Source organism: Elephas maximus, chromosome 3 (genome assembly GCF_024166365.1).
Source record: "Elephas maximus indicus isolate mEleMax1 chromosome 3, mEleMax1 primary haplotype, whole genome shotgun sequence".
Taxonomy (NCBI): domain Eukaryota; kingdom Metazoa; phylum Chordata; class Mammalia; order Proboscidea; family Elephantidae; genus Elephas; species Elephas maximus.
The window spans coordinates 208,089,920-208,103,382 of record NC_064821.1 but is presented as its reverse complement, the minus strand read 5'-3'; the positions used below and the strand labels follow the sequence as shown (position 1 = coordinate 208,103,382).

General features: G+C 45.0%; 1 protein-coding gene across 1 annotated transcript in view; it reads right to left on the bottom strand.

The window, feature by feature from the left end:
• The window catches only part of STYXL2 (serine/threonine/tyrosine interacting like 2), a 41,955-nt gene that overhangs the window by 9,696 nt on the left and 18,796 nt on the right, over positions 1-13,463 (bottom strand). The window contains exons 2-4 of the mRNA XM_049881122.1: positions 9,156-9,250; positions 5,642-5,873; positions 3,120-3,337 (exon numbers count right to left, since the gene is read on the bottom strand). Of these exons, the coding sequence (XP_049737079.1) occupies positions 3,120-3,337; positions 5,642-5,873; positions 9,156-9,250 (545 nt within the window). The remainder of the gene's footprint in view (positions 1-3,119; positions 3,338-5,641; positions 5,874-9,155; positions 9,251-13,463) is intronic.

Here is a 13,463-nt window from a genome sequence, read left to right as displayed (position 1 = left end):
AGGAACGTAGCATGAGTACTGACGGTAATGGAGTCAGGTTCTCAGGGCTTCATGGAGCCTTCCCTCTGTTATCAAGACAACGCCTCCTGGATCCAGAGTACCGCCAGGAAGAAATCAAGGCAGATGACACGACCTGTGGTCCTTGACAAGATATGCCAACCAAAGCCTTTGTTTGGATCAATTTTATCATTTCTACAGAAACTGGAAGGTTCAAAATGGCTCAGCCAAACCGTATGATACGATTGATCTACAAATCATTTGCAAGCAGGTAAGTAGTTGTAAATCCAAGCCAATTGCCATCTAGTCAACTCCAACTCATGGTGACCCCATGTGGGTCAGAGTAGAACTGTGTTCCATAGGGTTTTCCATAACTGATTTTTCAGAAATAGATTGGCAGGGCTTTCTTCCGAGGCGCCTCTGCATGGACTTGAACCTCCAACTTTTGGGTTAGCGACTGATCACGTTAATCCACTATCTGGGTTTTGCCAGAGAGTGGTTGGTGAAGCAGTAGGGAAAGCCTGGGATTTACTGCTAGCATTGCGGCTTTGCTTTGGCATCACAGACAATATAAAATTAGGACAGTGATTCTCAAAATATGGTCCATGGACTCCTGTGGATCTCAACAACTTTTCAGGGAGCCTGTGAGGTCAGAGCTATTTTCCTAATACGGAAACATCATTTGCCTTTTTCATTGCGTTGACATTTGCACTGACAATACAAAAGCAACAGTGGGTAAAGCTGCTTCCCAACATAGGGTAGTTGTCGGAAGGGAAAATTCTTGTGCACTTGTTTTAGTTGCAAGCTAAACTAGCTACTTTTCCCATTTTTACTTGAAAGAATGATTGACAGGCAAATTATAGTTATTCAGACTTGGGTATTTGGCAGAAGTTTTCTTGAAAGTAAATGAAGTGAGCTTGTCATATCAAGGAAAACAATCGACAGTTGTTGCTAATGATAAAACCTGAGATTTCAGGCAAAAAAAATAGAATTTTAGAAAACTTGTATCTGCCGCCATGAGCTGCGTGGCAACCCAGTGTTAGAGACTTTTCTGATCAGACCGGTGGTGATATTAACTACTGCGATATTTTGATTTTTTTCTTACAAATATATATTTAAACCTTTTTAGATTGCTATACCCTGTTCAGATTATTACCACTTTAATTATCTCAATTGATTCTCTCTCATTAACCCTGTAATTGGATGGTTCATGTTATCGTCCTTTCATCCCCAACCCTTGTTTTTATTTATCTTTCTTGCCTTCATTTATTTTCACTCCCCATTTTTCCCTCCCTCCAGCCCTTGGTAACTACTAATCATCTTTTGTCATGATGGATTTCCTTGTTCTAGATATTTCATAAAAGTGGAATCATACCATATTTGACATTTTGTGCCTGGCTTATTTCACAGAGCATCACGTTTTCAAGGTTCCCCATGTTCTAGCATGCATCAGAATGTCATTTCTCTTTATGGCTGAATAGTACTCCATTGTATGTATGTGCCACATTTTACTTGTCCGTTCATCTGCTGAAGAGCACGTGGGCTGTCTCCATCTTTGGCATGGTGAATAATGCTACAGTGAACATGAGTGTGCGTGTGTCTCTTTGACTTGCTGAAAAGCAATGCATTTTTAAAAAGGTTTTTTTTTCTAAAGCATCGGAAAGGGGAGAAAACAGTTTTAAATATACTTTTTTTCAGATAGAAGTTACCCTTCCTGGCCATTGGTAATGACAAGCAATACCCGCCCCAGGAATCATTAACATTCTTATTCATTAGAATCATACTGTAAGTTTTTAAGTATTTATTTTGCACCAGGTCACCAGGTACTGTGATAAGTAAGCTCTTTATATGCAGGTTTTATTTTAATCCTCACAGCCCTTTTAAGAGTAGACATTTTTAATCTTTGTTCTACGCATAAGGAAACTGAGGTGCCCAGGGATAAAGGAAATTGCCCAAGGGCACAAGGTATGGAGAAGAGCAAAGCTGGCCCATGAACCCAGGTGTCTCATCACCAGATCCTGAACTTGTAACCTTTGGCTGTCTTGCTCCTGTTGCACGGCTGACGCCTCTCCTCACCTAGACTTCTGCCTTATAAACTGTAGCCTTGCCTCCCTTCATCTCTTCCCTGCACTACAGCGACAGCCTCAGCCAGCCCTCCTCACTTCCGCTGGCACCCCCCTACCGGGGTAACATTCTCCATCACAGGCAATCCGATCAATCCCCCAGTGTCTTCCCAAGGCACCTGTCGACTTCCTTAACTTGACCTTCACCTTTCTATACCATCAGACCCCTGCCATTCGAGCCCTCGTGCACTACGCTAATCCACACCAGCCTTGGATTCCTCAAACACACCAAGATCATTCCACCTTAGGATCTTTGCACACCAGCGGTTTCCTTGACCAGGAATCCCCTTCTTCTAGGTTTCCCACAGCTAGCTCATTCTTGTCACTCAGTTTAATGTCACTTCCTCAGAGAGGCCTTCTCAACCACTCCCCACAAGAAGCAAACCAGTCACTCTAACACTTCGTCCTAGTTACAGTCTCTGTCTTGTACTTATCATTCTCTGACATTCTTCTCACTTTTTTCCTTTTCTTTTTAAAAATTTCCTCTCTATTCACTACAATATAAGATTCAAAGGCCAGAGGCTTTGTCAGTCTCTTCCACCACAGTAACCCCAGTGCCTAGAACAACACCTGGCACATGTTCCAAACCAAATCCATTGTCATCAAGTTGATTCCGACTCATGGTGACCCCATGTGTTACAGAATAGAATTGCTCCATAGGGTCTTCTTGGCTGTGAGCTTTACAGAAGCAGGTTGCCATGCCTTTCTTTCGTGGTACCACTGAGTGGGTTCAAATCATCAACCTTTAGGTTAGTAGTCAAGTGCAAACCATTTGTGCCACCTAAACACCTTTGGTGCATGTTGGACCCTGAATAAATATTTATTGGGTGAATGATCATCTTTTCATTTCTCTTTTCTCAGGAGGAGAAAACAACCTTCTTAAGACAGATAACTTCCACACATGGCATTTATCAGGAGTTTTTTTTTTTTCTAAACATCCCTCACTGTTGCCTTCCCTCTGTGAAATTCTAGCAGTCTGCAGCAGGCAGACCCCCTCACCTCTGTAGGTCAGCAGGGCTTCGTCGAGGAACTCAGCAGCCTTCCGGAAATGCTGAGAGATGTCCACCTCGGGGAAGTCATCCACTTCCACACCCAGGTACTGTATCTCCAGGCCAGTGTAGAATTCTGGACCAGTGTAAACACCAGTGCCATGAGCAGCGTTCAGGATGTGGGTAATCCCCAGCCTCTTCAGCCTCGCCTTGTTCACAGCCACGCTCCTGGGGGAAAAGAGGCAGGGACACCTTTGATAGAGTCAGAGCTAGAAAGGAGCCCTCCTGTACTACCCATACGACTGAGAGCCTGCTTGAGTCAGGCCGGGAGGGCCATAGCTGGGCCAGTGGCTCCTCTGCTGCTGGGTTTGTCTGGTGGTGATTGTTAGTTGCTGTTGAGTCAATTTCTAACTCATGGAAACCCCATGTGTGCAGAGTAGAACTGCTCGAAAGGGTTTTCAAGGCTGTGACCTTTAAAAAGCACATCATCAGGCCTGTCTTGCAAGCAGCTCTGGGTGGGGATGAGCTGCCAACCTTCCAATCAGTAGTCCAGCGCTTTACGATTTGTGCCATTATGTACTCTGATATGTCTGCAGTCCACTGCAAATATGGTAAGAAGTAGCCAATCACCTGGCAGTGGCAAGAGAGAGAAGACATGGGGAGCAGGGCAGAGGGGGGCAGGATGAAGAGGAGAACCAGACTGGTATGTAAGGAAACCTTTGAAAGGTCCAGAGAGTGCCTAGTTTAAAAACCCCACACCTTGGGAATGGACATTCGTCCAGACACAAAAGTGGCAGACAGAAGTAGTAGTAAGATGTTGGGTACTTTATGCCAATATGCATGCTGTATTTTTCAAAGGGCTTTCACATGCACTTTTTAAACAATTTATTCTGATAATAAGCTTCAGGAGTAGATAGGGCAACGATTTTTATTCCGGTTTGAAGATAATAAAAATGAACCAAAGAGCAGTTATATAACTTCCCAACACTGTGAAAGAAGAAAAAGACCGAACAAGAGCCCGTGTTTTCGATTCCTCATCCAGAGCTGGTTTCGCTGCAGCTGAGTAAGTGGAGGTTAGGTTCAAGAGGCCCTGAGGACAGGGCTGTCCCAGAAGGAGCAGAGGTCTTTAGGTGGGTATTTGGAGAGGCCTGAGGTCCCTGGTGGAAACCCTGGTGGCGTAGTGATTAAGAGTTCTGCTGCTAACCAAAAGGTTGGCAGTTCAAATCCACCAGGTGCTCCTTGGAAAACCTATGGGGCAGTTCTACTCTGTCCTGTAGGGATCTACTCGACAGCAACGGGAGGTCCCTGGTGGCCACGGATGTGAACATTCCTGGGCCTACAGATCATTTAGGGGTCACTTAGGGCTTGGTGGACTCTGGACGCTTAGAACTCTGGGAAATGGGATCTGGGCAAATGCCTACTCCATGTTGGAGTATAAGACCCAGTGTCCAAAGCTCTTTTCCCTACTGCCTGCCCTGGGTGCTTCCTTCTCTCATGGATAAGTGGAAGTGGGTAATTAATATGGAAGAACATTAAGTAGTCAATGGATCAGCAAAAATTGGCTTCACTGATTAACTTACTGGTACCAATTATGCACAGGTAAGGCACTGGAGGAATAGGATATGAGTGAGTTGCTTCTGTTTTTGTTCTGGAAACCATTGATAAACTGATTAAAATGTTTTAAAAAATAACTTTTTTCCTGATTATGTTTATAATAGGAAACCTGTATAATTCAAAAAAAGTCTAAAGAAGAAATAAAAATCACTTGTAAAACCCACCTCCCAGAAAAAAGTGCTGCTAACATTTTGTCACATTTCTTTCTAGTTTGTTGTCCATGCAGAAGTGCACACAGACACACCAAAAAACCAAAACCAAGCCCGTTGTCTTTGAGTTGATTCCGACTCATAGCACCCCTAAAGGACAGAGTAGAACTGCCCCATAGGGTTTCCAAGGAGCGGCTGGTAGATTTGAACTGCTGACCTTTTGGTTAGCAGCCAAACACTTAACCACTATGCCACCAGGGCTCCACACAGACACACATGCACCTATATATTACTAAATCAACATCATGCTGTGTATATATATTTTTGTACCTCGTTTTTCCTCTTGCTCTACTGTGAACATTTTCACATGTTGATACATGTATATGCAGATCAGTACTGTCGGTGGTTCTGAGGGTCCTGTTATATGGTTGTTACAGATGTCAGGGGACGGTGGTGATAGCTGGGGCTGTGTTGGTAGGACTCTGTGGCAGGAAGGGAGGCTCAGAGAAGTACCTGGAGGGACATGGCTAGGATGGCTTTGGCAAGAGGGCAGGGGACAAGCATTGTGCCAGCTTTTTGCCTGGTGATCTCTGTGTGCAGGTAGACGGATGGCCTTTCTCCAAGGCCAGGGCTGGGTGAGTGGTTGGCTGGCTTCAAATTGCTGAGTGGAGCTCTTGGACCTTGGGTGAAAGTTGGGGGAGTTTCATCTCTCAGAGGCACTAACCAGAGGGGTGGGACAGAGGCCATGACCCTCAGAAGTCAGACTCACTTCTCAGCTATGAAGATGTTGGGCCAGACCTCATCCACCTCATTCCAGGGGGCCTCATGGCGGTCCTGGACCAGGGCCCGCTGCAGGTCCAGGACGCAGGGAGTATTGTACAGGCTGGTGTCGTCCATCTTCTCCTTGACACGGTTGTACAGGTCCTCCACCAGCAGCTGCTCAGCGGACTCCAGCAGGCCTGGACACTCTGAGTCTGCTCCGACCCCTCGCGGCTTGAGTTCTAAGGAGACAGGCAGCATCCTTGTCAAAGGGTTAGGAACACCATGGATTTCCCGGCAACATGGGAAAGCCCATCCTTGGCCAGTTTGCTGTCTGGACTTTGGGCACAGGCTGAAATGCCAACTTATCTGCTAGGAGGGACAAAATGCAGACCCAGGGAACCCACTACACTGGCCTGGACACCTGTAGTTCAGGTCACCAACAGCATGTGGAGAGTGGGTGCAGGGGGACAGTTCCCTCACTGCCACCTTATATTTTCTCTCAAGCTGATTGGTACTTTGGACTGAGGTCCTGGAGGATTAGGTGTCTGTCTGAGTCATCCCTATAACTCCCATGGTTCCTGGTACAAAGTGGATGCTCAGAAATATTTACTTGAATGAGTAAATTATATTTCCTTAACATAATTCACTCTGCGGAAAAGTAAAACTCTAAGTAGTCACTAATGCCCTATCTCTTTCTACATTTGCTTATTTATTTTGTTTATTGTCTGCATCCCCCACTAGACTGTGAACACTTGTGATTCTCAGCCTCTCTGCTCTCAGACAGGTGGCAAAAATTTGACCTGAGCTCCAATGGCAGTCTCAACACAGGACTCAGACCTTCCTGCACAGCAGGTCAGGAAAGCTCAAATTCCAAATGAGCCCAAATTCCAACTCACTCATGTCAGGAATGCACCTTTCTTCTTCTCTTCCTAACATATTTGTTCAAGATTTAGCAAGTATTTGGGGGAAGTAAGACGTTTCCCTTCTCTAAGAAGGCAGGCAAGAATAGCGGACAGTAAAGCTTTTCCTTCCACTTGGGAGATAAAAATACTGAACAGAAAGAAAGGGAGAAGCAAACAAACAAAAAATGGAGTGAAGTAGGAAAGGTGTGGCCTTTGTGCTGGCCACACTTGTTGCAGGTACCATCTCTGTCCCTGACAGTCTTGGTATCTGAGCTGAGACTAGTGAAGAGTTCTCTGCATTTGGGAAATTGACTCGGCCCAGTGTTCACGGAATGAGCTTGAAAAAGTGCCTGTAAGCTGGGCTTCCTGCTCAAGGACTAAGAATCCTGGGAATCGTTTCTGCCCAGGCCGAGGACTACATTTCCCTAAAGTTTCTCTGTTCTCTCTCTCTCTCATCTAAACCACCCAGTAGCTGCCTGATGGCCCCCACAGCCCAGCCTCAGCTCTGAGCTCTAAGTGATCTCTGATCTCCTTTTCAAAAGCTGAAAGAAGAAAACATCTACAATCCCAGCACTCTGTAGTTTAAACAGAAGAAGGCTTCCAGTTTTCTCTTGCTCTCCTGGAATCTTAAATACAAAATATAAAAGTCCCTCTCCTTCCAACTTAGATAATGTCTTCCCTTTATTACATATAAAAAGTAAAACTGAGGAAGGTAGGTTGTTGTTTTGATTTCTTCTTTTTCAGTTTAAAAATAAATGTGCCAGTTCCCTCATCCAAACTCAAACCAAACCCGTTGCTGTTGAGTCAATTCTGACTCATAATGACCCTATGGGACAGAGAAGAACTGCCCCATAGGGTTTCCAAGGAGCAGCTGGTGAATTCCAACTGTCGACCTTTTGGTTAGCACCTCATTTCTTAACTGGCAACTCCAAATTTCCCTAGGCCCCTTGTTCACACCTCAGCCTGTTAGAGTCCAGCTCCCTGCCTGCATCTGTTCCTCCCATTTATGTCTACTGCTATGGTTTCTGCAGAAGCAATGTAAACCGTAACACCTCCTCTTCTCCGCTCTCTCGATGTGTGGCATGGGCAGACGTCCATGAAAATGGAAGGTTCTTCAACACACACTTTCACCCCATGATCACCAGTGAGCAGGGTATTGTTGGGAAATATGAGCTAATACGTTTTCCTTTCTCAGGAATATATTCTTTTTTTTCCCCCTACCTCACAGCCCTTTAGCCACTAAGACTAATGTCCCAGAGAAGGGCAAAGTAGATAAGACCTAGAATAAAGAAGGTATTACTCAGCTTCTAGTTACAAACTAGAGTTTGAATGTCCAAAGTATTTGATAGACTTGAAGGTGAGCTTTCAAAAAGAGAAAATGTTTTTCTCATGACTCTTGAAACTGTGTTTTTACTTAGCAAGAACCCAAGTCTGAGAGTAGGCCACAGAGTGGAGCCCAGAGCAGGGAAGAAATAGAATTGACACTGAGGGAAATTCCCAGCCATACAGAAGGAGGAAAAGATCTTCTAGAGTTAGGGTGGTGCTGGAAGCAATTCAGAGAGAACTAGACCAGGGTGAAGACACTGACTGGGTTCCTGGGCGGTGAACTGGCTTGGAGCAAGATAATAGGGACCCCAGATAGGCTGGTTAAGGAAAACAAGAAAAAGCATCAGAGGCGGCTTGAGAAGATGATGCTTCACAGATGACCAGAGGAGCCAACAGCAGCAGATAGAACTCCTGGTTCCTGTGAGGTGTGCAGGAGATTCCAGTATCCTTGAGGAAGGAGACCTAGTGGAGACCCAAAGGGCCAGGTGGATGAAAAAGCCTGGGGTTAGGGCAGAGAAGGAGCAGACCGTGTGGTTCTGTGACTGAAGCAGAAAAGGGATCAAGGCCACCAGCAGAGGATGCCAAAGAAAGCCCAAACAGTAACCTGGCCTCATTTCGTCAGCAGTGCTGCCTCTATCCCACCTACCCCAACAGAAGTGCAGAGATGTCACCTGGGAAAAAGGAAGGGAAAAGGGACAAAAAAAAATCTCAAAAAATTATTTGCCCAAAAATGACTAGGCAAAAAAATCCATCCAATCAGGCTGAGTATCCTTGAGTGTAATCTAGTACAGTATCCACTTTGAAATTTACTGTATCAATATCAACATCTCTCCCTGTCATACCTTTCCTGACTCCTCCCCTGGGCATACTCCAGTTTGAAGACCATCTTTAAACAATGAATGGAAATGCAAGCCTAACCCTAGGTATCCCTTTGAACAGAACTCTCTGGAGGCCGCTTGTCATTTCTGGGGCTCAAGGTCTGTCTCTAGCATGAGCTGCCCCAGGACCCCTGAGGATAAGCAGAAAACTTAATGGGGGTCCTCAAAGGCTGGAGCTGCCTCCCTGGCTGTAGACTGGGGTAACTGTTCACACCAGTGTATAATAATGTCCATCTCTGTCCTGTGAAGGCTGATAAACAGGGTTTGGCAGAATTGTCTTCTTCGGATCTGCTCCTCCTAATGTGAGGGCAATACCTGAGAGGCATGTTTACAACTTCCAAACGCCCGCTTCCCCCCAGAGTTTCCATTTGACCCTTGAAATCACTCTGCTCCCACCAGCTTTTGCATGTCTTACCTTCACTGATGATCTGTTTGGCTGCAACGCCTGAGGAGAGGTGAATGGGCTCCATGAAAATGCTTTCTGTTTCTGCATCTGAGACCATTGAATACCTAAGAAAAGAGGGTGTTCACATGAAATGACCCCGGGCAGCATCTGAGGAGTGGAAGGCATGTTTTTTTCAGAGGAGAAACCTGGATCTGATTTTATCCATACATAGTAGACCAGAAGATAGAGATAAATGGGGTGCCTTCCCAAGCTTAGGGAGCCTGGTAATGAAGAACGCTGGGCATCCTGTAGCTCAGTTGCCCATCCATAAGGCAAGGGTTGGCACCTCTAGTGTGTGAGCTGATGTTTAATGACGTGGAAGTCTAGATTGTGGAGTGAAGAGTTCATGGTTGGCAGGAACTCACCCTGTTGTGGTCTCACTTTCTCTACTGTGTTCCCACCCCTGGATATCTTACTGCTCTTTTTTTTTCTCTTGTCTCCATGTTCCACTACCTATACTACAGGATGTTCCTAACTATGCCTTTTCCAAGATTCTGTGGGGCTGGTTGGTCTGGGTAGGCAGCCGCCATTCCCTCCATTCCTCATGTCTTCTCCCTGCTTGCATGAGAATGGGCACAGCACCAAGGGAGCTGCCAAATATGTGCTGAAACACACAGACCCTCATTCGAACACAAGAAATCAAGGATCATGCTGAGCCCAGGGAAGGAATAAGGTAACTTGAGTAATTGTCAAGGGTGATTTCTCAGAATGATTTCAGCAAGAATTTCCAAAGAGATCTTTGGGGAACATGGAGAATCCTAGCACAGAGACAGCATCCCAAGGGTTAGGACCATACTGCAATGGTGAATACTCTCCTTCTGAGTGAATTCTCCTGTTTTCCTGGTTTTAGAGTAAGCTTTGAGCTTTTTTCACTTGCTCTTTCCTTTAGGTTCAGATAGGCTAAAAAAAAAGTGGAGGGATTTAATGGATACCATTTTTTAGTGCCTTCTATTAGCTTAATTCTGACAAACCCCACAAAATAAGCATCAGCATTCCTGCTATACAGCTGAAGAAATTGTGGCTCAGAGAGGTTAAGAAAATTGCTCAAGGTAGTGTCAGAGCTAAGTTGTAAACATAGAGGACAGTCCCACTCTAAAGCCAGTCTTCTGTGTACCACAACACATGCTATCATTTGCATTGGAATGGAGAGGTAAGTCAGGTGGTGGAAGCAACTCTAGCTGGACCCCCAGGATGAACATAGAATTGGACACAAAGAACTGCTCACAAAATACTTGTTAAAAGCAAGGATGGATGGATGGATGGACGGATGGATGGATGGACAGAAGGACGGATGGACGCATGGATGGATGAATGGATGGATGCATGGATGGATGCATGATGTATGCATGATGGATGGATGGATGGATGCACGGATGGATGGATGCATGGATGATGCATGGATGGATGCATGGGTGCATGGATGCATAGATTGAGTTAAATTAAGCTGAGTCCAACTGAACTGAATAGAGATAACTTGAGTTGAGATGAGTTGAATTAAACTGAATTGACTAACTGAACAATTCTATTGTACTAGACATCCACACCATCAGAGGCTGCTCTTGGGAAAATGATGTTCTCAGAGCCGACAAAGCTACAGAGATGAAAATGCCCTTGCCAAGAGGAAGGAGTAGCCTGTAACTCTGCTCAGGACATGGCCAGACCTGCCCGGGCAGTGTCAGAGATGGCACCATCATTGGTAGCTCCTGAGGGTTTTTCAGTAGCAGTTGTGTTGGATCATCCTTACTCTGACACGAAGTACTCCTTATAACCAGAATATGCATTTTCAAATGACTAAGGAGTGGAAGTAGATTAAGAGTGAGCTTTGTGGGATATTATCCTAGGATAGAACTAGGGAGATCATGAGAGACCTCATTGCTTGGTGGAGGTAATAAAGATAAAAACACCTGGTTGGGGGTAGGAATGAGGTCTGTAAAGAGGCAGACTAGGTTGATCTTGTTCACCCCTGTATCTCCAGCACATGGAAGGTGATTAGGCAAGAATTAATGACTGCATGAGTGAATGGTGGCAGACAGGCGGGTAGATGAATGAACAGATAGATGGCTGGATGAATGGATGGGATATGCTAGCCCTAGACAAGGTGTCCACCTTGGAGATCAAACTTGATGTTCTCCAAGGTCCTACAGTCTCTGGCCTCTTCCTCCTGTCCATTCTCAGCTTACAGCTGGGCTCTCTCTGGTTCATTCCTTTCTCTTACTGTGATCTTCTTTTGGTTGTTCATCCTCACCAAGTTTTCTTTTGTCCAGGGACCTTTCAGAAGCCCATTTCCAGTGCCTGCGTGCTCATACCTCCCCCTCTTCACCCATCCTTCAGATCTTAGCTCAATCATCACTTCTTCAGGGAAATCTTCCCTGACCTCCACCTGTCGTTACACCACACACCTCTCCCTTCTGATGCTTCTATCACATGAAATTGTACATTTATTTACGAGATCATTTGATAAATATCTGTCTCATATACTAGACCATCACTCTATGAGGGCAGAGACCATGGCTAGATTTATTTTGCTAACCATGTTACATAGCACAATGTCCAGCACAGTATAAATGCTTAATAGATATTCTCAGACTCGCTGAATTTGTCCTCAATAGCACCATATATAAGGGACTGTGGCAATTACAACAATCAGCAGCAAGTAGTTATCAAGTACCTCTTCTGTGCTCATCATTTTACTGGGATACCAGTAGCAAGCCCAGGAGCAAAACCAGGGCCCTGGCTGTGTTCTGTTCATGCCAACCCTTTGCTCTTCTGAGGCCAAGATGTATATAATTTCTGAGGCTTACTTTGGCGGCCAGAAATTTTTTCTTATGGTGGATTGAAGAAGGTCATAGATCTGTGACACTCCTTGTATAGAAAGGTGGGGTTTATGTCCCCTCTCCTTGATTCTGGGTTGTCTCTGTGACTATTTGACCAATAGGGTACAGTGGGCGACTCTGTACCAGTTTTTGAGCCCAGGCTTTAAAGGTAACTTCCCCTTCCTGGCCCTTGGTGCTCTCTCTGGGAGCCCTGAGTTGACATAGAAGTCCAATTACCCAAACGCCACCAAGCTGAAAGGCCATTAGACAACAGTCTTTGCTGAGCTCCCAGCCAACAGTCAGCACCAACTTGCCAGCCATCAGCCTGTGGACCAGCCCTCTTAGAGGTAAATAATCTAGCCCAGCTGACACCACATGAAACAATGACAAGCTGCCCAGTTGGGTCCTGTCTAAATTCTTGACCCCCCAAAGAGGGAAGCAAATAAAATGGTTGTCTTAATTCGTTATGTTTTGGGGTGATTTGTTAAGTAGCTATAGTACTATTCCAAGGGCTAAGATGTAAGCTCTGAGCAGATGCTAGGATAATCTTCCTAAGAGTAATACAGAACCTAATAAATATCTGACTGACCCAAATTTGTTGGGTTGGGGAGTAATAAGAAATGAATACCAACATGGGACAGCAAGCCCTGCCTCTCCCCCAAAGTCCAGCACTTCAGACTCTGTGAACATTCTGAGCAGTCTTGTTTGCAAAATCAGCCATTCAGAAAGTGAGAGTGAGAGCCTCAAATTTTATATAAATTTGAATTACATTTCCATTTCAACAATATTTATTAAAGATTTTATTATATTTCCTATAATTAATATTATGTAACATGATTAATGATCATATTGTATTATAAGATATTACTGTATTTGTAATTAACATTATGTTATGGTATTATTAATAAAATATTGACAATTTCATTTATTAAGAGTCCATATTATATAAAATGGGGTTCGGGGGCAAACATCCAAGTCAAGCCACGAGAGGGTAACTAGCTGAGAATTCTTGTTTACTGTGGTGACTAGAAGGGCTTCCTCCCCACACAGCCTCTCATTTTTTACACAAGGTCAGTTTTCTTTGTTCCTCTGAGGGCCTTCAGGCTTCCGCATTCCAAGGAGGCTTTCTCACATCCGTAATCAGTATTCCAAGCAACTGATACACACTGAGCCCTCACCTGTCAGGTGTACAGATGCCCCCCCCCCCACCCCGGAGAACTCAGCAGGCGGTGTTGCCAGGATCCTGGCCCAGGAAAGCCTAGCTGGGGCCCTTCATCAGGCCATTTCCCTTAACAGCGTAATAGCGTTGACTCCAGATTGTGCGGATTTGGTTTCATGAAACAGGTGCTGGACACTATATGCCCTAAGTATACCTCAGCTCTGAGGCTGTGGGCTCGCTATGGGAGAATTCAGAATTAAAATTTTAAAACAGAAAGTACTGAGAAACAGCCTTCCTTCCTGTGAG